Genomic DNA, 22,771 nt, shown 5'->3' with positions numbered 1-22,771 from the left:
AGCCAATATCTCGTCACCCTCTTCTACAACCTCCCCCCTCTCTTCCCTTCTTCTTCCTCTCTCGATCTCGCTCTCTTGGAGAGCTTGAGAGAGAACCATCAGCCGTTCCAGCCGCAGCTCTCTGCTTCTCTGCTAGCTCGGCCACCAACCCCGCAGCCGTCGGGGTATTTTTTTTGGGTGCCTTCGCCTCATCCTTTTGATCCAGGTTGAAACAGAGGTCTCGCTACTAGTCCCGCTTGTATCTCTAGCTTGGCCTTTATCCTACGCCTAAGAAACACGCCGCCTCATCTAGCCAACGCCGCGCCATCGACCCTCGACACTTTGCAGCCAGCCGATCGACTTCTGGTGTCCAGTCTCTATCTTTGTTTCATTTGGTCTTTTTCTTTTTCTTTTTTCCTTTTTTTTTTTTTTTTTTTTAGATCTTTCCTCCCCCCCCCTTAACACTCCGTCGTCTCCCCTCCCCGGGTGCTAGCCTGGCCCCCGACTTGTTCCGCAGCATGGAATTCCAGTCGACGGCCATGTCTCTCAACGAGACTGGTGGCAGTGCTTTCGCCTTGCCCTCCCCTACACACCACCACCACCACCATGTGGACGTGACCTCGGCTGTACGCTCTCTGAGGAGATCCATCTCGCGATCCCCCTCGCGTTTTGTTCCTCGCAACGACACTTCCCGCAGTTCGGACAGCCCGACGCCGGCATCGCCTCAGTCGCCCTGCAGGCGATTTCGACTGACGCCCCAGCGACAGCACGATAGCTTCGCCGCATCACAACTCTACACGCACTCTGCTCCTCCCGCTCACGGCCTCAGCAGCACCGCCTCCTCGAACTCTCTGGCTTTCACTCCCGTTCGACCCGGTATCAAGCTGTCACTGCGCTCGGTCAAATCTGCCAAGACGTCACCATCGCGTCCCATCACGAGGTCACGTGCCTCGCCGAAGAGCCCTCTGCGCCGAGCCTTGAACTCTTCACCCGCAGACCAGGCTGCCGCAGCCGCTGCGCAGCGCTCCTCACAGCTCCTCTCCAGTACCGTGAACGAGGAGCCCTTGGCAGAGATTGAAAACTTCAAGCCCCAGCCGTCCAGCCCTCTCCAGAACCAGCGTCGCTCTGCCGACAAGGCAGCCCGCCACAGCCTGCACCTCGACGTCTCTGGCTCCTCGGAAAACGCCTTCCTCAAGGCCCTCGACCCAGACCCCGACTCAGCAACGCTGTCTGCCGGCGGTTTGAAGCGCAACGACACCATGATGAACCTCGACCAGCCCTACGAAGGAAGCCCAGTGCCTAAGCGGCGGAGCATGCACGGCTTCTTGAGCCTTGATCAGCCCCCCGTCGAGCGCGCCAGCATCTTCTCGGCCACCTCCGCCGCTCCTTCCACCAACTTCAAGATCCATGAGGACACGGCCGCCGAGCCTGACACGCCGTCGCCTTTCAACCTCCCGTCATCATCATCGTTGTCGTCTCAGGTGTCTCTTCCGCCTCCCGCAGCGCCCCCCGCTCCATCCCTGAGCTTCCCCAAGCGCGCCGCCTCGTTGAGGAGGTCCACCATTCTGCCGCGGGTCGGCGAGAAGACTTCCTGGGGCAAGCGCAGCGGTCAGCGCCAGCTGGCCCAGCTGGCCCAGCTAGATCAGGACAGGATCCTGACCCCGGCCAAGCCTCGCGCTCCCCTCGCCCTCAACCATTTCGAGCCGCCCGCGGCCGGTACCGGTAGCAACCTCTTCGGCTCGGCCACCCCTGCCGGCAACCCCTTCCATTTCGAGCCCAAGTATGCCCAGAGCCACCACCCGCTGGCCCAGACCCAGACCCTGAGTGCTTCTTCGTCGAGTAACAGCGTCGCCGACGAGAACCCCGGCGGCTGCGCCCCGGCCCCCCCCGTCTCCGCCAACCTCTTCGCCGCGCCGTCCCACCCCTTCTCCCGGTCTCTCCCCGTCGGCGCCGAGCGGCCGGCGCCTGCACCTGGGTCGACACCCCTGGCCAACAAGGGCAACCTGCTTTACCAGGGCGCCTTTGGCTCTACCGGTCTCATCTCCAAGGTGAACCGGAACCCGGAGCACTTCGAGAAGAAGCTGGTGCCGCCGGACACCCCCTGCAAGCCGTGGAAGAAGTCGACCGACCGCTTCAACACGTATCCCTCGGGGACCCCCGGCAGCGCCAAGAAGAGCCGGGGTAACAACCGCAACTCCTTTGCCGGCATCTCTTCCCTGACCTTCCAGCCCCCGTCCGCCCAGACCGAAGACCTCGGCACCTCCATCTTTGCACCCAGGCCAAGGCAGACGAGTGCTCGCCTCCTCGGCGACGACCTGGACGGCGACATGAACCTCTTGGACGAGAACGGCGACGAGCGCGCCAGCCACATCCCTCCCACTCCGACCAAGAATGGCATCACCCCTAGTCTCAGCAACCTTAGCGAGCTCAGCGAGCACTGCAGTGACCATTCGTTTGACAGTCCCAGTGCCAACCGCAAGAGCTTCTGTCCCCAGGACCTGACGCAGCATGCCCGTCCCACGCCGATGCGGCAGCCAAACTGTAAGCTCCTGTCCCTCTACGACGGCCGGATGGACGCATCCTTGCGTCCACCCCGCTGCATCATGCCAACCGTTGAGCCTTTACTGACCTGCCCTCCCTCCCCCCCAAAAAAAGTCGGTCCCGGAAGCTCCGTTTCCGTCCGCCGTTCACCCCGGACACCACAGGAACTGTCTCTGCCCGAGACGACGAGCCAGCTCTCCATCTCCCGCCCCAGCCCTTCCGTCGACAACAAGCTCCCTCCGGCGACCCCGACCACTGACCGTGACTTCCGCTCTTCGACCGGACTCTTCTCGACACCGGTCCACGAGGACACCAGCTTCTTCGCCACCGAGAGCTACACGGAGCCGAGCCTGCAAAAGATGTTTGACGAGGTCACCAAGCTCGGCGACGGCGAATTCTCCATCGTCTACCGCGTCAAGCAGCGCATCCGCCGCTTCGGATCCCCCGTCACGGGCAGAAAGTCTATCTTCAGCACTACCCCGGTCCAGGCGCCCCTCGAAGGGAGCGTCTTCGTCGTCAAGAAGATGAAGCAGCCCTACCTCGGTCCGAAGGACCGGGAGAGGAAGCTGCGCGAGGCCCGCATCCTGTCCACCCTGAGGGATGCCGAGCACGTCGTCCAGTACATTGGCGACTGGGAGACGGACGATCACCTGTACATCCAGACCGAGTATTGCGAGAATGGCAACCTCAAGGACTTCTACTCCCGCGAGGGCTTCTTTGGCCGTCTGGATGACTTCTGCATCTTCAAGATCCTCCTGGATCTCACCCTGGTAAGAACATGGCACCTGAACAGGACCGTGACCGTCGTACACGTACAAGCTTGTGCTGACAACTCTTTGCTCTACAGGGACTCAAGGAGATACACGATGCTGGGTTCATGCATCTAGACATGAAGCCGGCCAACATCTTCGTGACATTTGAGGGTGCCCTCAAGATCGGCGACTTTGGCCTCGCCAGGTCCTTGTCGGAGGCTGCACCGCTCGACATGGAGGGTGACCGCGAGTACATGGCACCCGAGATGCTCCACGGCCAGTTTGGCCCTTCATCAGATGTGTTCTCGCTGGGGATGATCGTATTCGAGGCTATTGCCAACGTCGAGATACCCGGAAATGGCGAGGACTGGCACAAGCTACGTTCGGGCGACTTCTCCGGCGTCCCGAGCCTGGCGTGGACGGCGTCGTGCGACACGAACCCGCAGCGCAGCGGCCTCTACAGCGAGGACCTGGAGACGTCGGACACGACACACAATGCCGGCAACCTATTCGGATCGCACAAGCGGTCAGAGCTCCTAGAGCCACCCACCTTTATGGAAGACGCGCTGCACCCCGAGTCGCTGCGCTCCATCGTCAGCTGGATGATGTCGAACAACAACACCGACCGACCCGCGGCTGACCAGCTGCTCAGCCTCGGCAGCCTGCAGTGGATTGCCATGCGCCGCCAAGCACCGGCGACGATCTTTGAGGGCCGGTGGGGACCCGTCGAGTCGGAGACGCCAGCTATCCTTGATATCGACACGGAGATGACGGGAGTATAAAAGTACCACAGTCTTGACCTCGTCTCTCCCCATCTGTTTCAGCAGCCTTCTTTTCCTCTCTTTCCGCAAAGCACGTTTTGCAAGGCATGACATTTCTCATCTTACATTTACAACCCTCCTCGTTCTACGAGGCTGTTTTTCTGTTACAGGCGTTGACATGTTCTCATCTTATCTTATTTCCCCCAACAAAGGATTCGAAAGGGAACGCATTTGGGCGGTGGGATGGCGTTATTATAATATGTGCTCTAGGGATACATGAGTTGTCATTTCCCCCAGTTTTTGTTTTGTTGTGAAGCCCACATGAGCGCTTTTTTGGTGGTTACAAAAACCCCTCTGGAGACTATATATATATACATATATATATACATCTATATCCTGGACGCGAGATGTATATTTTTATAGCGAAAAGGGTATGGAGAGGAGCAAGAGGAGGAAGAGGAGGAAGTTTCTTCAGCTGCTCATGATTGTTACGAGGAAAGTGGTATGAATATGGTATGACATGGCATTTTTTTTATGGGAATGAATGCGCTCGTTTTGCTGGTTTGACTTGTTTCAGTGGGGAGACTAGAAGTTGTGGTGACTTGTACTAGTAACTTGTACTGGTAGTGATATCGATAGAAGAAGATATTTTCTTTTGTTTTATGATCCTGTGCAACACAACATGTGATGATAGTATCGGGATTTTTTTTGTGGGTTTTGTAGACATGTCACGTATACGTGATATTACTCGTTTTCGGGTCTGTCAAGACGACGTTTACAAAACAGTATTATTGTATGTAATATTGACATTTTTCTTCTTCTTTTCAAGCAGGGGAAGCAGATGGTGTATCATGGAAAGGAAAAAAAAGTACGAAATTGAGCGGATTGATTTCTCTTTTTTTTTCTTTTGTAAGAAAAAAGAAAAAAGAAGAGAAAAAAAAAGAAAGGTGAGACATCAGTAGGCATGATGAATAAACATGTGGTGGATCGAGGGTAGAGAAACCAGTGGAATGGTGTAAAAATAAAAAGGTCTCAAGGTGATAGGTAATAGTAGTAGTAGTAGTAGGTATCATGACATTGGCGATGTAATAAGTGGTAGTAAGAAGGGGGTTCTTGTAGCCGGGAGTAGCCTTAGTATGTTACAAGTCATCCTCGTCCTCGCCAGCCTTCTCGGCGATAAAGTACCTGGTACGACCGGAAGAGTCCGTCTCCTGTTCTATGGCCAGCTTCTGGAGTCTGACGAGGGCGTCCTCGATGGCGGTGTCCTTCTTCGACCTGTTCTTCCTGCCTAGGTTGTCTAGCCAGGAGATGTTGTTGAGGACGAGGTAGACGATCGCGATGATGATGGTGACGCCGAAGGAGTAGAGCCAGATGAGGACGACGGTGACGACGTCGGTCCAGCCGTCGTGGCGGCCGTCGAAGGCGCCGGGGGGGCTGGTGCGCTGGCCGGTACCGGATAGCCAGCCGAAGAGGCAGAAGAGGGTGGCTATGATGTCGACGCCCAGGATGGCCAGGATGAGCTGCCACGACGGCCAGGTCTTGCCCCCCCGCGTGACGAAGATGAGCCAGTTCTCCGTCAGGGACACCTGCAGGAAGAGGACCTCCTGGATGGAGCCGAAGTTCTTGATGATGCCGCCGTCGTCGAGGAACATGGTGGCCCGCATGACCCAGGTGCCGATGGCGAGCAGGATGCCCAGCACGACGCTGACGACCCAGATCTTGGGCAGCTGCCACTCCACCGGCCGGGGCTCCCAGTGCGCGTTGTCGTACGCCACCGCCACCGTCGCCAGGTCCGCGAACAGCGCGATGAAGACGATCAGGTCCGCCCGGATCGTCTCGTTGATGATGATCATCGACAGCGTCAGGTATATCTCCAGGTGCAGGCAGAGCGCGATGCGGTACTGGATGTACGACTTCATGCGCTGAAAGATCTGCCGCGACGTCTTGATCGCCAGCACGATGGTGCTCAGCCCCGGCGCCAGGAACACGATATCCGACGCCGCCTGCGCCGCCTCGCTGGCGCCCTCCACCGCGATCCCGCAGTCCGCCTTCTTCAGGGACGGCGCGTCGTTGACGCCGTCCCCCGTCATCGCCGTCAGGTGGCCTCGCTGCTGGAGCATCTCCACCACCGTGTACTTGTGCTCCGGGAACACTTCGGCGAACCCGTCCGCCCTCTCCACCAGGTCGTGCTGCACGCTCCCCGCCACGTTGCCGTGGATCAGCCGCTCCGAGTTGTACACCTTGGACCCGAGCGAGAGCATCTTGCACGTCTCCTTGGCGATGGCCAGCGCGTCTCCAGTCAGCATCTTGACCGGCACACCCAGGTGGAAGGCTTCGATGATGGTCTGCGCCGTGTCCTCGCGTGGCGGGTCGAACATGGACAGAAGGCCCAGCAGCACCCACGGCTCGTCGTTCTTGCGGTACGCCACGCCCAGGGACCGGAACCCACGACGCGCAAACTCCTGCGCCTTGTCGTTGTACAGGTCGCCCGCCTCCTCGGAACAGTTGGTCAGGCGGAGCACGGCCCTGGGCGCACCCTTGGCGCACGTATACCTGTCGCTGCCCAGATGGACCTCGGCCGTGATGCGCTTCGATACAGGGTCGAACGGTGTGAACTTGTCCGTCGTCCAGCCATTTTGCAGGATCTCGCGCGCCTGCGGGTACCGCTTCAGACTGAGGATGGTCACCTTGTCGATTGGATCGAGGGACTTGAGGTTGTGCGACGACGCCATAGCGGCCACGGCCATCATCCAGTTGACATCCTGGCCCTCGGACACCCAGGGTTCGCGCATGCTCAGCTTGTTGGCTGTCAAGGTTCCCGTCTTGTCGGAGCAGAGAATGTCGACACCCTGTTTGCCATTTTCTTACGTATTAGCTCCGGAGGGGCAGGTGGTGAGGTGAGGTGGACGACGGAGGGGAGTGAGAGACTTACAGCCAGAGATTCAATGGCCGTCAACTTTTGGACAATGGCTTTCTGCTTGGCCAGGTACGCGGCGCCGACGGCCAGGGTGGTGGTCGTGACGACAGGCAGACCGACAGGCACACCGATAATCATGAGGATGAGGGCATAGTGAAACAGGTTCTGGCTCCCCGGTTCCGTGACGGGAATATTGCGGAAAAAGCCTCCTATCCACGCTGCCAGAATCCAGAACATGACGAGAATCAGGAGCGTCGTGCCAATCTTGTCCATGACGGCCTTGAAGTGGCCCTGGTCCTTGGCTCCCTGCACCAGGTCGGCCGTACGTCCGACGAACGATCTCTTGGCCGTGGCCGTGACGACGGCGTACGACCGGCCGCGCTTGCAGCCCGTCGTGTAGTAGATGGTGTCGCCCATGTACTTGTCTACGGCGAGCGATTCGCCCGTGATGGCGGACTGGTCCACCGCCACGAGGGGCCGGTTTCGGTGCTGCATCATGACGTAGACGGAGCCGCGCCGCGCGGGTTTATCCTCGGGTGACTTGGCGTGGGTGCTGCCGCCACCCTCGTCCTCTGGGCTATCATCACCTTCATCGTCGTCGCTGCGACCGAGTTTGTCCTCGGCGCGTAGGCGCTTGTAGACCTCCTGGTCTTCTGGCCTGTCGGCGTCGCAGATGAGACATGCATCAGCTGGGACGGTACTGCCTTCTCCGACAATGACCTGGCATCGGGCTGTCAGTGCGGTGTAACAGGAAGAAAGGCCGTAAATCGCCATTGACGGGTAGGTAGATGACGAAAAAGATACGGGCGGGTTACTCACAACGTCACCAATGACTAGCTCGCGCGCAAGAATATTCTGCTCCTGGCCGTCGCGTACCACCGTACATCGCATGGCAATGTCACCCTTGAGACTGGCCACGACATCGGCGGCCTGCTTCTCCTGGTAGAAACCAACAAAGGCATTGAGGGCCAGGATACCGACAATGACACCAAAATCTATCCAGTCGCCTAGACCGACGGCCAACAAAGCAGCCAGCTCCATGACTGCACGCGGGCGTTAGCGAGCATCGCGTACAAGTGAACAAAGAAGAGGAGAAGATGGCAAATCATAGGTAGAGAAGTATGAGTGAGAAGGACTGAAATAGAGCAGGATAGAGCAGGATAGACCAGAAACAGAGCAAAGTAAAAGCCACGCATAAGCATAGACAGCGTAAAGACGAGCGCGAGGGGCCATACCATAAAGAATTGGACCGGTAAAGAAGCTGAGAAATTTGGTAAACAGATTTTCCTTCTCGGCCGACAGCTCATTCCAACCTGTCAGCTTTCGCCGTTCAGGGATCTGATTTGTGCTGATTCCTCGGTGGATGTCCGTCTCGATCCAGTGGTCCGGGACGCCCTGGTCGGCGGCGACGGGTTCCTCCTCGTCGGATTGGAACTGCCAAAACTTCCACCAGGGTTTCTTCCTCTTCTTTCCCTGCGTGTCGTCTTGGGGCTTCTCCTCCTCGCGGTAGATACTAATGTAGCGATCCAGGGCTGGATACTCCCCCAGCTTCTCATCGACCATGTTGTTGGTGCCATTGAGACCGCCGTCGCCGACTCCAGGGCCTCCTTGATTGCTACTGGATCCGCCCGATTCTCCGGCCTCGGGATCCACTTGCCCGCCGTGGGGCTTCCGGTGGTGGAGCCGAGAGAGCATGACGAACGGCAGTTGGGGGGGGGGGGGGGGGGGGAGAAACTACAGATTGGGGTGAAATAGAAAGGTTCGCGTCTAGATGAAAGATGAGACAAACTCGACACGAATTAAGGATTAGAGAGAGAGGAAGAGAAAGAGAAGAAGAGAGAAAAAAAAGAGAGAGCGAAAAAGACGAAGGGGAAGGGGGAGCGGGTTGTCTAGTGGTTGGTACTTGGAATAAACAAAGCCGTATATCGTCATTGACAGGGTACTCCTCCAACCAACCAACTTGGGACTCCTGTCCTTCACGAATGGATCCGGGGATAGATTTGTGGGTTGAATGAGAAAAAATTGACTTTATCATAGACCAATTCCAAACGGATATACCGGACAGTGGAGGGGAGGGGGTACGAGCAAGGCGCAACCGTGCAGCAAGACTAGTAGCTGACTAGGATCCCGTGGGCGACAATCTTACCGACCCGTACCATCCTCCAATATTGGGGATCGCAACTGCTCCAATTCAGACATGACAAATCGAGAATACCTGTCCCGGTGATGCTTGAGAGCATGCGTGTCTCTGGACATACATACCCCCATGGGCTGCTGCTCCATGTGCGTACGAGATTTGCTGCGTGCATGGGTAGATCCAAGTATAGCGGCAGCGATAGAGACCGACATGTACAGGAATGTACTCGTAGCTGGGCTCTCATCTCGAGAGAGAACCCATGCAGGGACGCTATCGATTCTGCCAGAGGTATCATGGCTACGACACACGGACACGGACACAGACACGGGGCGTACGTGGTTGCCATGGCCAGTTGGGCCTGTAATGGCCACGCCACTCCGCAACCCCTCACCCTTGCCCGGATACAACGCCGTCTTGCCTTTCTGTCCCATTCGCTGTCCTGGGGAAGAAGCTGAGCCAGGTGATGCTGGCGGCCGCCAATGGTAGTCGGCAAACTTTTCCGGACATGGGATGCCGTCACACCCATTCTCGATGAACCGCCCCGGCATAGCTACCAGGTGTTCGATAGGCCAATGTGGTGTCGGGACATCATGGGATCATTTACCGCCCTGGCTCAGACACTCTGCTTTCTCCATCAACGTATCCATATGCTTGCCTCTCTTAGCCTCTCACCTCACCTCTACAGCCAGTCTGGCCTTGAGGTCATAGGCAGTCCTGCATCAAATCTATGCAAGTTCGGACTGGCCGTGAAAGCAAACTGCTAGCCCTAGCTCTTTGGTGCGGGGAATGTGCATATTCTCAACGCTTCTACTGGCTGGCGAACCTCGGAGATGAAATTCGCATCGTCATAAGAGATGGATGGGTGGAGATGCATATCAATGTGGCGGGAAGGATGGTCGATTGGATGGTGTGATGGTGGTGGTGTCAGGAGCTGATGTCAAGAGCTTCAACAGGCTCAGGTTTGCAATCGATGGAGCTGGGAGAGGGAAGTACGTAGTGACATTTGGGGAATTTGACTTGAAGAAGTAGAATTCGATGAAGTCATGCTCTGAGCCGAGGGAAGGTGCGTCCTGTGTAATGCCTGCCTTCGCATCCGAATTAGTGGAACGACTTCAAATATCACATACAGTGCACAGTTCAGCACTACAGTGGTGCGGTGCACCAACGCTGCTGCTACTGCTACTGCAGCAGAGTAAAGAACTTGACAATACATCATGCTACAGGCGAACAGGAGATAAAACGGTAACCAACGGTCTATGAGCTCCATTTCTACACCCGTCTTAGGCCCGTCCATGATGGAGCCCAGACTCGGCACACGCTGTTGTTGTGGGCCCCCGCGCCGATGTATCACACCACCAGACTAGTACCCCCCCGCCAGCCGGCCGTCATCGGCTGTCGGTTTCATCGTCAGCCATCAACCACCAGCACCATAATCGCCGTCGCCATCCCTCAGTCTTGTCCTGGGCCAAAGAGCAAGAAGCATAACCACCGACCATTACTCTGACCTGACTGCCGAATTCCGGCCAGTTTCCACACCTCGACCTTTGCTGGTAAACCGCAACCCCCACCCCCCCTTCTTTCCCCGCAGCTGTCCCACCCCCCATCACGCCCCCCATGACCGGTCTCGCCCTCCAGCCCGGCCAGTCCGACCTTCCCAGCAAGCACAGCACGCATTCATACTGGCACCAGGATCCTTCTCCCATCCTGCTCGGCCACCGAACAACGCCCCAGCTACCTACCCATGCCAGCGTAGTCGTCGTGGGCAGCGGCATCACCGGTGCCTTTGCTGCTCGGGAGCTCGTCCAGGCTGGCACTGATGTTGTCATGCTCGAGGCTCGTGAGGCTTGTTGGGGTGCCACTGGGAGAGTGAGTTATAATCCATCTTCTCTCTGCTCCGGACCTCTTCTTCTATGTGGTTTACTGCCGCGGGAAGAAAAAAACAGCTGACACTCAAGCCAAACTTATATAGAATGGGGGTCATTGTCAACCACTCGCTTTCCTATCCGAGCTTGACATTGCCAAGTTCGAGCTCGACACCTACCGTTTTTTAAGTGACCTCATCCGCGAGAACAACATCCCGTGTTCCTGGGAAGAAGTTGGGGGCGTCTACGCCATCAGCTCCCCCGCAACAGTACCCCTTATCGAGAAGCGTATTGCCCATCTGCGCGTCTCGGAGCCCGAGATTGGGAGCCACGTGCGCCTCGTGACAGACCAGCAAGAGCTGCGTAGCCTGCGCCTACGCGACGATAGTGCCGTTGCTGCCGTCGTCCAGGATCGCGCGGCAAAGTGCTGGCCCTACAAGCTCGTCTGCTGGGTCCTTGAGCGCCTCCTCGAGCACCCCGGCGGCCTGTTGAACCTGCAGACAGGCACGCCCGTGGAGCATGTCCAGCACCACGGACAAGGCTGGATCGTGCACACGGAGCGTGGGCAGGTGGCGGCCGACAGTGTCATCCTCGCAACCAACGCCTACACGTCCCGCCTGCTGCCGCGCTTTACAGGCATCATCATCCCCACCAGAGGCCAGGTCAGCGCCCTGATCCCCCCCGCAAACGCGCCGCCCCTGGCGCACTCGCACCTATGGTCGGTGCGCGAGGATGGCGATTACGGCGAGAGCGAAAACTACCTGGTGCAGCGGCCGACGGGCGAGCTGATTCTCGGTGGTGAGAGGATGTGCACCTCAGACGCCGGAAACGGTGTATCGCACGATGACGAGATAGATGAGACCGTAGCCAAGAGGCTGCGTCGGGCCATCCGCTCAGAGCTGCGCTTGGATCAGTCGTCACCGGATAGCGACCCAGATGAACTCGCCGCAAGCTACGAGTGGACCGGGATAATGGGCTTCTCTCGCGACTCCAAGCCCTGGGTAGGACGCGTTCCCGCGAGCCTAGGGGGCTCCGACGAGAGCAGCAGTGGCGGCCTGTGGCTGAGTGCAGGCTACACAGGCCACGGCATGCCCGTGGCTGCGCGGACCGGCATCTCGGTGGCCCAGAAGATCTTGGGAAAGACTGGCCAGGGCGTCGTCGAAGTCCCACCCGACTGGTTGGTGAGCGAGGAGAGGGTAGACAAGGCCCAAACGCTGGTGATGCCCGAGACGATGGAGGATGAGTTGAGGGTATTGGTTCAGAACGAAGCATGATCTAGAACTGTGCAACATCCATGTTTCCCCCAACATGAGTTTCCTACTCTTCTTTTGAACAAAAGAAACAAAACCATTGCAAAAGCCCCCCGGAACTAGCTTAGTCATAATATTTCTCCGCACACTAAGAGTTTAAGCCTGGAGACTCTGCTGGAGCCAACCCCAGACCTGATAACCGAGCTTCATCCGGCATGACCAATCAGAGCGGCCCATTTTGCAAGCAGTGCCTCCCCCGAACATGCCATACTGGCTCGCCTGGGGAAATACTCTCTCGCGAGACAACCTGGCCAAGGTATCATCTCGAGTCAATTGTCCCATCGATCTCTCCTTGCGGTTCACCCCAAAAAGACGAGGCCTCCGACGGCGACATCAGCGTTTCTCCCCTTCTCCATCCTGAAGCCAACCCAATTCAATTCCCACAGGCCACCCGACAAGGTACTCGTCTCCACCCCCGGATTTCTCTCCTCGTCCTTGATCCATCCCCGCAATGGCGTCTAAGATGTCACCCCTTGTGCGGACGGCCGTACGATCCGCCGCCTCGCGAGCCAGCACCACGGGCTCGGCCTTTGCCATGCAGGCTCGAGCTCTATCCGTTACTGCTCATAGATACAGCGACACACTTCAAGTTGTAAGTCGATCAGACATGCACCACCCCTCTCCTCTCTCGCGCGGATCGTATGATTCATTTTCAAGTTGTTTTGGCTGACACCAGACAACATCGATAAACAGCACCGCAACACCAAAGACAACAACCCCGACATCCCATTCAAGTTCAACGCAAAGAACGAGGCCATCATCGCCGAGATAATGAAGCGCTACCCCCCCCAGTACAAGAAGGCCGCCGTCATGCCCCTGCTCGACCTAGGTCAGCGCCAGCACGGCTTCACCTCGATCAGCGTCATGAATGAGGTAGCCCGTCTGCTTGAGATGCCCCCCATGCGAGTCTACGAGGTCGCCTCATTCTACACGATGTACAATCGGAGTCCTGTCGGGAAATTCCATGTCCAGGCTTGCACCACGGTATGTTCCTTCTTATACCCTCCCCTCCCCTCCTCTCCCTCGACTTCTGTACACTGGAGAAGAGAAAAACGGAAAGAGGAAAAGGAGGGGAGAGAGAGAGAGAGAGAGAGAGAGACTTGACTTTGTATTCTGACGTGTATCTGTGCTGTGTGGTAAAAGACCCCCTGCCAACTCGGAGGCTGCGGCTCAGACGTCATCGTCAAGGCAATCAAGGACCAGCTCGGCATCAAGCAGGGCGAGACCACATCCGACGGCCTCTTCACCTTCATCGAAGTCGAGTGTCTGGGTGCCTGCGTCAATGCACCCATGATCCAGATCAATGACGAATACTACGAGGATCTCACGCCCGAGACCGTCGTCAGCCTTCTCAAGGCCCTCAAGGAGAGTGCTCTCGCTGCCTCCCCCGACTCCGAGCCTGCCCTGCCCAAGTCCGGCCCCCTGTCTGGTAGGCAGTCTTGCGAGAACAGCCAGGGCCAGACGAACTTGACCAGTGAAACGTGGGGTATTGAGAAGACGAGGGCTGATCTGTAAAGGGGGGTGGGTTGGAAAGTAGTTGTGTATCCTTTTCCCTCTGTGCTCTAGTATGCAGTCGCACTTTTTTGTTGTTTCAACATGTTGTTTTCTGCTTCAAACACTTCCTTCCTCACTACTTGGCTTGTTTGTGGCACCAGGGAATGAGATTATGTACATATGCGTTACAATACAATTCACGGTATAGACAAAACACAATGACGCCGTGATTCAGCCCTTTCAATCTCCCCATGTGTTGATTTGTTGTTTGTTATTTCCCTTGCTAACATACAGTATATCCCACGCCATACCCAGAGAGGCAATACGAAAAGGAAACGAAAAGGAAAAGGAGGCATAAAAAAAAAGGAAAAGAAAACCCCCAGAGTATTTTTGAAAAACGTGTCTCATATACATGGACGATTCATCATCAGTCAAGCCGTAGAATCCAGCCGTCGCCAAGCCTCTCATTCTGCTCATTGAGCCCACCCCAGATGAAGATGGCACTCTCGCCTAGGTCCTCTATGACGGCGCTGGCCAGCCATCCGCGCGGCTGGGGCTCCTCAAAAGTGTCCTCGTCATAGGGCATCGTCACGACGCGCTGCCACTTGCCGCCGCCCGTCTTGCGCCCCATGGCCTGCCACATGGCGTCGGTGAGGCTCGCGGCCGACATGCCCAGCTGCGGGACCTGGAAGGCCCAGACGTCGCCATGGAACTTGCCTGCCCCCTCGTGGCCATCGGAGCTGGGCGCGCCCTCGCCCATGGCGACGACGAGGTACTCGCGGCCCCCGCCGGTGGTCAGCGCGTGCAGAGACGAGACGCTGCGGGCGGAGGGCCACTGCTGTGAGAGCTCGACGGGGATCTCGGTCGGCGATGCCGCGAGGTTATCTTGGAGGATGGACTGCCATGAGCCACGCGGCCGGATGGCTACCTCGCCGCGGCTGACCTTGTCATCGAACATCTCGACCTCGAGGTGGAGGAAGTCAATCTGGCCACCCAGCTCCTTCTCTCCATCGTAGCCGCCGAAGCGGAACAGCCTGCTCTGGCTGATACAGATGGCCGTGCCCCCCCGAGCGGGACCGGGCGCCGACAGGAAGGGCCGCCATGTCCTCGTGTGCACGTCAAAGGCCCAGATATCGCTGGTGCGCTCCCCGTTCTTGAGGCAGCCACCGTGGATGAGGAAGGTTCCGTACCCGTCCGACTCCTCATCCACGGCCTCCTCGGCCACGTTGCCTACAATGGGGTTCTGCGGGATGCCCGTCTTGGAGGTGTCGCCCACGATCCTTTCGCGCCAGTTCCTGGGCGGTGGCGGGATGGGCTTGGCGAAGTCGCGGGGCCGGTCCGTTGCGGTAGCGCAGTGGTAGCTCCGGGCCGAAGGGTGGGGGATGATGGTGCCGCCCTTGACTGCTGGGACGGGGTCGAGGTGGGACCAGGTGTGGCTCCTGGTATCAAAGACCCAGACTCGCCCTGCCTCGTCCAGAGGCTTCATGTCGGGGCCACCCCGGCCGCCAAACATGAAGATGCGGGACCCAATCGTGGCCGTGGCATGTCCGACGCGTGGTGCCGGGACATTGGCATCGGCCGTCTCCTTGACCTCGCTGGCCGGCGGTTCCTTCTCCTTGCCCTTGGACTCCGTCGAGGCCGAGGCCGACGAAACGGCATCCTCATCCTTGAGAGAGACTTCGTCCATGTCCTTCTCGTCGTTGGCGTCCTTCTCCTCGGCATCAGACCCTGCCTGGCTTGCAGGGGTCGAGTTCCGGTCCTCAGTCTTAGCCTCGAACTGGGCCTCAGGCTCGTCGAGCTCTTGAGCCACAGCCTTGACCTTGAAGTAGTCGGAGCCGGCGCTGCCCCAAGGCAGCGTCACAACGTGCATGTCGTTGTCCACAGGCTCGCGCGGGTTAATCTCCCCGCCAAAGATGTAAGCCGAGCCGGATATGACATTGACAGTGTGAGAGGAGCGAGGGAGAGGTGGCAGAGAGATGGGCTCCCAAGTGCCCGTCATGGTTGCCTCTTTGCCTTTGCCTAGCTTCCAGGACGGCCATTGAGGCATGGCCGGTAGCTGGGGCATCTTGGAAGGCATGGCGGACATGGCGGGCATCGCAGGCACACCATCTCTGGCACTCTGTAACATGTCGGATGTCCGGCGCCGGATCATGGACAGGTTAGATTCGGATTCCATTGGTATTTTATGTTGTGAGAAGGAGTGTCCTGGTGTCTGCCTGTGTGTCTTGAGTTGAAATGAGGCTGGAGAGCGTGAGGCTGTTTGGGCCCTAGCAGCTATTGCACAGTGCGTGTATCGCGCGAAAGGCTAGGATGCATGCCCAATGCGAGTGAATCGATCCGTCCAGAGGTCAGATGACGTGTTGCCACTTGCTGCTCGAGCTCAAGGGTGAAGAGGTTTCACCCAAAAGTGGGCAGATTCCGGTTGGCAAGGACTGCTGTGCAACTGTATGAGCGAGCGGTTTGTCGTCATTCCCTGGGGAAACAGTATAGGTACGACCACGACTATGTATGGGGAGAAAGCCGACCTCTACTCTCGGTGCGAGTACTAAAACTATGTCAATAGTATGTTTTCCCAACGGCTCTGACGGTCGCCGAAGCCGAAGACTGGAGAAAGGCGCAGCATCATGAATTCTGTGGACTGACAAGCTTCGATTCGCTGGGCTGGGTTGCTGGGGTGGCCGAGAGTGGGGCTCCATGCTGGGCCCGCCACCCGGGTAGCCCTGTATGGCCTGTATGGCCTGTAACCTGAGCGACCCTGTAGCCTGTAGACACTGGGCTTAGCGGGCTGTAGGGCAGTGCAAGCCGATTCTAGTGATCTCAGTGGCAGTGAACCCCGGATAATAATAGCAGTACTATGCACATCTGTACTTGACTCATTACCGTAGGCTGTAGCCGAATGAAATTTGATGGCCTGGAAACCGTCGAGTATGCTGCTCTGCACTGATCTCTGCTCCTGCATAGCTCGTAATGGTGCTCGGACACATTCATGCGTCGTGGCGTGGCCGTGATAGCACGTCGTAATTTCCGAAGTTTATGGCCACGACACGGCCATGGAGTAGAAAGGATGAGGGGCATGTGAAGAGGAAGAGGAAAGAGGAAGAGCGACTCGGAGCTTTCCCCAGGAATCTGCCTCCTGCTGTAATACTCCGTAGTCTGTCTGTCGGACATAGTAGGTGCGCGCACCTGCACGGTCGCACTTTCCACTTCCTTTCCAAAACGACACCCTGACGTCACTAGCCTCTATGACTCTTCCTTTCCACTCTACCGTCATCTTTCCTCACTCATATGCTAGGCAGAAGGGTGCCATCGTCCGTCCGGATACGGGGCAGATGATCGCGTCGAAACAGATCCTGCCGCCTACCTACTAGAAAACATGGCGATGAGGCATTGGCTGTCAATGCCCCGCGGACATCGGGCCAGACCCGTCTCTATAGGTATGGCTGTTGGTAGCAGGGTCACATCCCTGTGGCCATGTAAGCATACGCCGGGAAGGCCTCGGCTCAGTTCCGTTGAAACAGATCCTCAAGTCTGTCGCGAATGAGATGATGCAGTCAAGAAGGCAGATAGAGGCCTTGCCATCAACCTTATCGGAGTCCAGCTCTATCCGGCGAGTGCTGGGTTGTTGACTGGTCAGCATGGCTTTCCACAGCTTCGTCGCCAATTTGCAGCCTACCCGCGTGTCATGGCACACGCATAATTTTCTTGCCTGACCGTGTATGGCCCGCACGGGAGGATACCAGAGTAGATGTTCAAAGTCACGGTGTCGGAGCTGGCCTGGAGGATTCAAAGGGGGGACTATGTTGCATATTCAAACGGCGGCGGGTCACAGAAATCCCGTTTTTATTGGGCAAATTGACGAGTGCGAGATCTTGTCTCGTCGAGTCTAGAGTGGGTGGGTTTTCCGTGCCGGCGCTTAACAGGCGTCTTAACCCCCTCGGCGACCACACCTGCTTTTGCAAATGGCAAATACCGGAGTCAGCTTCACCATACCCCTACCATGGCAATACGAGTACACAGATCAGAGAAATACTGCGTACTCGTACGAAAACCATGACTATTTATAGGGTCGCACCGTCGCCATCTGGATGGCTCCCCCGTCTCGTACAACCTTTTACATGTGCTACTCCCGCTTTGTACAACTTCGTTTTCATCTGGAAGACCCCTCTCTTCTCTGAGTGCGATTGTAGTCACACGGCCTTGCCGGCCCCTCTTCTACCATCATGCAAGACGACGGCGTTTTTCGCATCATCAGCCAGGGTGTCAACTCGGGGAAGTTACCCGACTTCCCCAATTCGGTCCAATCTACCGTGAACATCTCGGTGATTGACTTTTGGCTATACCACGGAAACAACAAACACGTCAGATGCAAGAAGGAAATTGTACCGCCCAATAGCCAGGAGGAATTTCTGAATAAACGGGTGGGTGACGATGGCGAGTCGCTGCTGTTCCGCCTCGTCTGGGCTACTGCCGACAGCGATTATCCGGAAAACAACCTCTCTAGGTCGATCAGGGAGAGAGTGCTGGGCCATTTCGGCCTCGGCTTCGCCTATCAATACGCAAACACCTTCTTCAGCGGAATCACCTCCCTATCCTCCGAGAGACTCCAGGACTCTTACCGGCAAGCCCATGTATTTTGCTATAAGCCTAATATGGGTGCCGTATGGTCCCACACTGTCCCGAAAGGTGACAAAGGCTTTACGGAGTGCCTTGTCATGAGCCACATCTCGGGCAACGACAGTCCAGAGAAGGGGGCCGAGCAAGCAGCAAAATCTCTGGAGAAACTCTACCGTCTCCTGAGCAGTATCGCTTGGGACCCGAACCTGTGCCGCAGTGCTGCGTTTCCAGCTTATCTGTTCAGCCTGATGCTGGGCATGGAGATGGATGCGACAATGTACGAGACCGTGATGGAGCTTCGCACGATCGAGTCCATGACCGGGCACCACAGCTACAAGCACAGAAAAAATTGGAACGGCGCCGGCGATCCTGGCGACCAGGCCTCCACCGCCGGGCAGGACGGGGACGGTGCAGGTGGCGTGGCTGCATCGTCTGCCGGCAAGGCCTATATCCATGCTAGCCAATACGGCCACCATGGAGAAGCTGCTACACGGAAAAGGCTGGAGGCAGACGCGCTCGCCGAGCTCTCCAGCGAAGTTCCCGGCCACGCGACCAAGCTAGCCAGTGTCAGACGCAAGGCCAAGGTGGTCAAGGAGCTCCTCGACTTCATCAAGGCAATGTCGGGGGACGACGAGAAGCTTATGAGGGACAATGCTGGTGTTCTGCAGCAACGACTAGAGATGCAAAAGATGGAGGCCCAGCATCTTCGCGAGCGAGTCGAGATTCAGATACAGGCAGTACGTGACCGCATCAAGCTTCCCCTGCCGGTGACACCCTCGTGGCAGGCCATGCTACATGCCATACTAACTGCCATCCTTCCAGGTATTTCATCTGATATCCAAAAACGACTACATGGACAACCTCGAGGTGGCAAACCAGAACAAGCGCATCTCCGAGTCGATGAAAGCACTGGCCATCGTCACCATGTTCTTTCTCCCGGGAAGTTTCGTGTCAGCCCTCTTCTCCACGCCCTGCTTCAACTGGGACACTGTCGATGAGAGGAACTTCGAGAGCATCGGGGTTGGCGTCACCCCGCAGTTCTGGCTATACTGGTCCTTGACAGCCCCTCTGACAGCCCTCACCTTTATTGTCTACGCCTGCTGGCTATGGATCCAACACGAGAAGGAGGTCGTGAGGTTGAGGGCCGGTGGTATCGGGAATCCCGCACCACCGACCATGATGAGCCAGCTTGTCCAGGCACCAGGGATAAGGTTCTTTTCTGGAGTTGCTAGACAGATGACGAGGAGAAAGAGTACCTTGGGGATGGAGTTGAACAACCTGAAGACTGTATAGGGGGCTGGGAACATTACGACGAATGAAACGCATTAATGACCAAAATAAGCAGTAAAGAACGAGATGTATACCAATGATTACATGTACAACATCTCATGATGAACGGCCACGCGACATTGACGCCGGGTAACTGATCTGTATAGCGCGTATCAAAGCTGAAGCTGTAGCATGGGTACTCGTAAAATAAATACAGTGAGTTACAGCCCCGTAACCTCCCCAACTTGGCGGTAAAGCCGCTCCGATGTCTCGGGGTTCTATCGATTGCGTCACACCTCCCCTTCATCGGGCGTCCCCAGCTCTAGCTCTACCTTTTTCTGCGTCCTCAAATAGCTTGGAAGCCGTGCGTGAATTCTCTGCTGCTCGTAGAGAGGATATCCCCGCTCGGCCCTCCTCCCCAGCCTGGCCATGGCCACTCCAGCAGCAGCAGGCGGCCTAACGCCAGCCCGCCTAGGCTTCCTGGCCATCTTCAACCCGTCCCTCGGCAGCACCGACGAGACGCTCGACGACCAGATAGTGTATTACGCCTCCGTGACGACACAGAACAGCAGCAGTGAAAACCATGACAACCACAGCAAGAACCGGCGACGGCGTCGTCATGCCCGGAGCAGCAGGCCGACGGAGGGGATATCACAGGAGGAGCGGCACGAGCGTCTGAGGCAGATAGGCCTGGCCCAGGGCATGGCTAACTTCAGCCGGGGGTTCGCCGGCGGGGCGCCTGTCGATGCTATAGACACGGACAAGTCGAGGGTTATACTGCATGAGCTGGAGCCGGGATGGTGGATATTAGCTGTGGGTGCTCGCAGCTTTCACCAAATCACCCTTGGGGGACGGGTTGTGGCTGACGACATTCTTGCAGAGCATTGACCTCACGAGGATCCCATTGCCTCCACGACTTCCTACAAAGAGCAGCGCCGGATATAGCTCGGAAGAGCAATTCGAGTACTCGACGCGTGAGATGAAGCCGGCCAACCTCATCCTTGCGGACCTGGTCCGCGCACACAATACCTTTCTCCTGCACCACGACGCGTCCCTGCAGGCACTCTTCTCTCGGACCACCACCGCCAGCATCGGCGGTAGGGCCCGCTTTGTAGCCTTGCTGAGCCGGTACTGGGACTTGTACCTCTCGACGTGGAATGTCATGATGCACGGTAACCCCGCGCGCGACGTATACGGGGGTATCAACGTTGCGGCGTCGGGGGAGTTGGGCGTCGGAGTAGGCGAGGAGGAGAGGGGCAGCGGGGAGAGGGAGGTTCTAGAGGGTCTCGTCGGTAGAGTCGACGGCCTCGTGGATCTTATCGTCTCGAGATTTGGCACCGATCAGGGGGAGGAGCACGGTAACGGGGTGGGTGTCTCGGGTGACCGTGAGCAGAAGTTATCGCCGCCACCTTCATGGTTGGGGACGGGGCAGGAGCCCCGATCCGAGGATGGCGCTATCTTCCTGGGCACGGGTGCACTGTCGAGAAGTTCGCTGAGAGATGTCACGCTCTGGATGCAAGATCTGTATACCTGGGGGGAGCACGCGTACGGGGTGATCGACAGTCCAACGGGGACGAGGCGGGCGAAGGGGAAGAGAGGGAGGAAGGGGAGGAGGGGAGACGTGGAAGCGGGAGCGTCAAGGCAGTCTGCCGAGACCGGAGCGCCGCCGGACTCGACGACAGGCCAGGAGGAGACGCGGGCTGCTGGCGATTCTCCTCCAACTGCACCGCCAGTCCAAGAGAGACGGCCTGGAGACGAATTGGAAGAGGCGGTATCCACGGACAAGTCACAGGAACCACGAGAGGCACGAAAGGGTACACCAGAGACGGACGCTCAAGGAGAACCTAGAGAGCCGAGCAAAGCAGCAGACCAGACGATCGAAGCAGGGAAAGCACCGGAAACAACAGCAGCAGCACAGAACCCTGCCCCGCCAGCACCGAAAGACAGACCAGCCGAAGCCGAAGAAGGCAAGCTCGACAAAATGGTCAGCTATCTCAAGATGGGATACGGAACATACTGGAGCCTCCCTGTGCGAGGCGCAACGGCAGACGTAAGCGCAAACGCAACGGAGGACCGGAAACAAAAGACGACGGCGCCGGCCGACACGGCAGCATCAACACGCCGCGGGACAGTCTTGGACGAACAGGGCCACTTCCTCATCGGCCGGAGCGGCGAGTCTGAAGAGGTCCTCGGTGAAGGGGAGGCGGAACGTGGTGAAGGCTCCGGCGAGCCAACCAACCAGCGTACCATGCCCCGAACACTGAACGTCGGACTCAGCACGGCCCGCAACGGTAGGGACAGGAATAGACAGGAGGAAGGAGAAGGGGAAAAGGCGGAGGGTGAGGATGAGGAGGACGAGGAGGGCAAAGACAGCAGAGACGCCAGAGTCTGCGTGGTCGTCTACGTCAACCGCCCCTTCATATTCACCCTGCTCTTCGACACGCACACGGACTCCCTGGCACTGGACTCGTGCTACCGCTCGCTGCACCGCCAGCTCGCACCGCTCAGGAAGCCCCTCCTCTCGTCGACGCGGTACCGTCCCGAGCGACCGTGGTCCTCGTCGGACTCCGCATCGTCACCATCAATCTACGACCTGGTATGGGACCCGACAGCCCTGACGGTGCACTCCACGATGCCCGACATCCCGGAGACGTACGAGCCCGACGGCATACACTCCTGGACCAGGGCCGACGCGCTAAACACCCATCTTCACATGCTGGCCATACACTCTGCCTCTTCTTCTCCCCCTCCCTCTTCCCTCCTCGAACGTACACAAAAGACCCAGAGAGGATGGTGGGTGGTGTGGACAAGACTACTCAATCACCACGGCCACGATACTCCCCACCGTGCTTCGGCAGCTGCAACCGCCAATCTATCCACGATTCACGAATCCGAATCCGAATCCGAATTCGGTGGTAGGAATAGTTCAGATGAAGAAGAAGAAGAAGAGGCAGAAGAGGAGAGAGAGGTGCCCCCTCCGACAGTGGACAAGGACATCTTTCTCGTCAGGAGGGCGAGTGACCATGTCGGATTCAGGCGCGAGGCAGCGGACGGGGCGGGACGGCTGGCTCACGGTATAGGTGTCGACACGAGGAGGTATGTCGAAGAGCTGCTCACCTTGCTGTGAAGACTGAT

At 57.6% G+C, this 22,771-nt stretch overlaps 7 protein-coding genes across 7 annotated transcripts; 5 read left to right on the top strand and 2 right to left on the bottom strand.

The window, feature by feature from the left end:
* Positions 1–497: 497 nt before the first annotated feature.
* Positions 498–4,054, top strand: GMORB2_4993 (uncharacterized protein; the record flags this gene model as incomplete). The annotated part of the gene is made up of 2 exons (XM_035466967.1): positions 498–3,290; positions 3,368–4,054. The coding sequence occupies 2 exons, from the start codon at positions 498–500 to the stop codon at positions 4,052–4,054; spliced, it is 3,480 nt and encodes a 1,159-aa protein (XP_035322979.1).
* A 1,118-nt stretch (positions 4,055–5,172) lies between these two features.
* Positions 5,173–8,645, bottom strand: GMORB2_4992 (H+-transporting ATPase; the record flags this gene model as incomplete). The annotated part of the gene is made up of 4 exons (XM_035466966.1): positions 5,173–6,882; positions 6,966–7,670; positions 7,770–7,993; positions 8,186–8,645. The coding sequence occupies 4 exons, from the start codon at positions 8,643–8,645 to the stop codon at positions 5,173–5,175; spliced, it is 3,099 nt and encodes a 1,032-aa protein (XP_035322978.1).
* A 2,056-nt stretch (positions 8,646–10,701) lies between these two features.
* GMORB2_4991 (Glycine/D-amino acid oxidase (deaminating)) lies at positions 10,702–12,223 on the top strand (the record flags this gene model as incomplete). Its single annotated transcript, XM_035466965.1, has 2 exons — positions 10,702–10,953; positions 11,057–12,223. 2 exons carry the CDS (start codon positions 10,702–10,704, stop codon positions 12,221–12,223), a joined length of 1,419 nt encoding a protein of 472 aa, XP_035322977.1.
* Positions 12,224–12,710: 487 nt separating this feature from the next.
* On the top strand, positions 12,711–13,774 carry GMORB2_4990 (NADH dehydrogenase (ubiquinone) flavoprotein 2; the record flags this gene model as incomplete). Its single annotated transcript, XM_035466964.1, has 3 exons — positions 12,711–12,851; positions 12,917–13,243; positions 13,403–13,774. 3 exons carry the CDS (start codon positions 12,711–12,713, stop codon positions 13,772–13,774), a joined length of 840 nt encoding a protein of 279 aa, XP_035322976.1.
* Positions 13,775–14,180: 406 nt separating this feature from the next.
* GMORB2_4989 (Kelch motif) lies at positions 14,181–15,929 on the bottom strand (the record flags this gene model as incomplete). The annotated part of the gene is made up of 1 exon (XM_035466963.1): positions 14,181–15,929. One exon carries the CDS (start codon positions 15,927–15,929, stop codon positions 14,181–14,183), a length of 1,749 nt encoding a protein of 582 aa, XP_035322975.1.
* A 2,044-nt stretch (positions 15,930–17,973) lies between these two features.
* GMORB2_4988 (uncharacterized protein) lies at positions 17,974–19,576 on the top strand (the record flags this gene model as incomplete). The annotated part of the gene is made up of 2 exons (XM_035466962.1): positions 17,974–19,104; positions 19,190–19,576. Coding segments are annotated over 2 exons (1,518 nt in total), but the record flags the coding sequence as incomplete, so codon positions are not given.
* A 489-nt stretch (positions 19,577–20,065) lies between these two features.
* Positions 20,066–22,763, top strand: GMORB2_4987 (Fungal domain of unknown function (DUF1712); the record flags this gene model as incomplete). Its single annotated transcript, XM_035466961.1, is given in 2 exon segments — positions 20,066–20,453; positions 20,464–22,763. 2 exon segments carry the CDS (start codon positions 20,066–20,068, stop codon positions 22,761–22,763), a joined length of 2,688 nt encoding a protein of 895 aa, XP_035322973.1.
* Positions 22,764–22,771: the final 8 nt, after the last annotated feature.

Source organism: Geosmithia morbida (assembly GCF_012550715.1).
Source record: "Geosmithia morbida isolate 1262 chromosome Unknown scaffold_3, whole genome shotgun sequence".
NCBI lineage: Eukaryota > Fungi > Ascomycota > Sordariomycetes > Hypocreales > Bionectriaceae > Geosmithia > Geosmithia morbida.
This window is presented reverse-complemented; position numbering and strand designations above follow the sequence as displayed.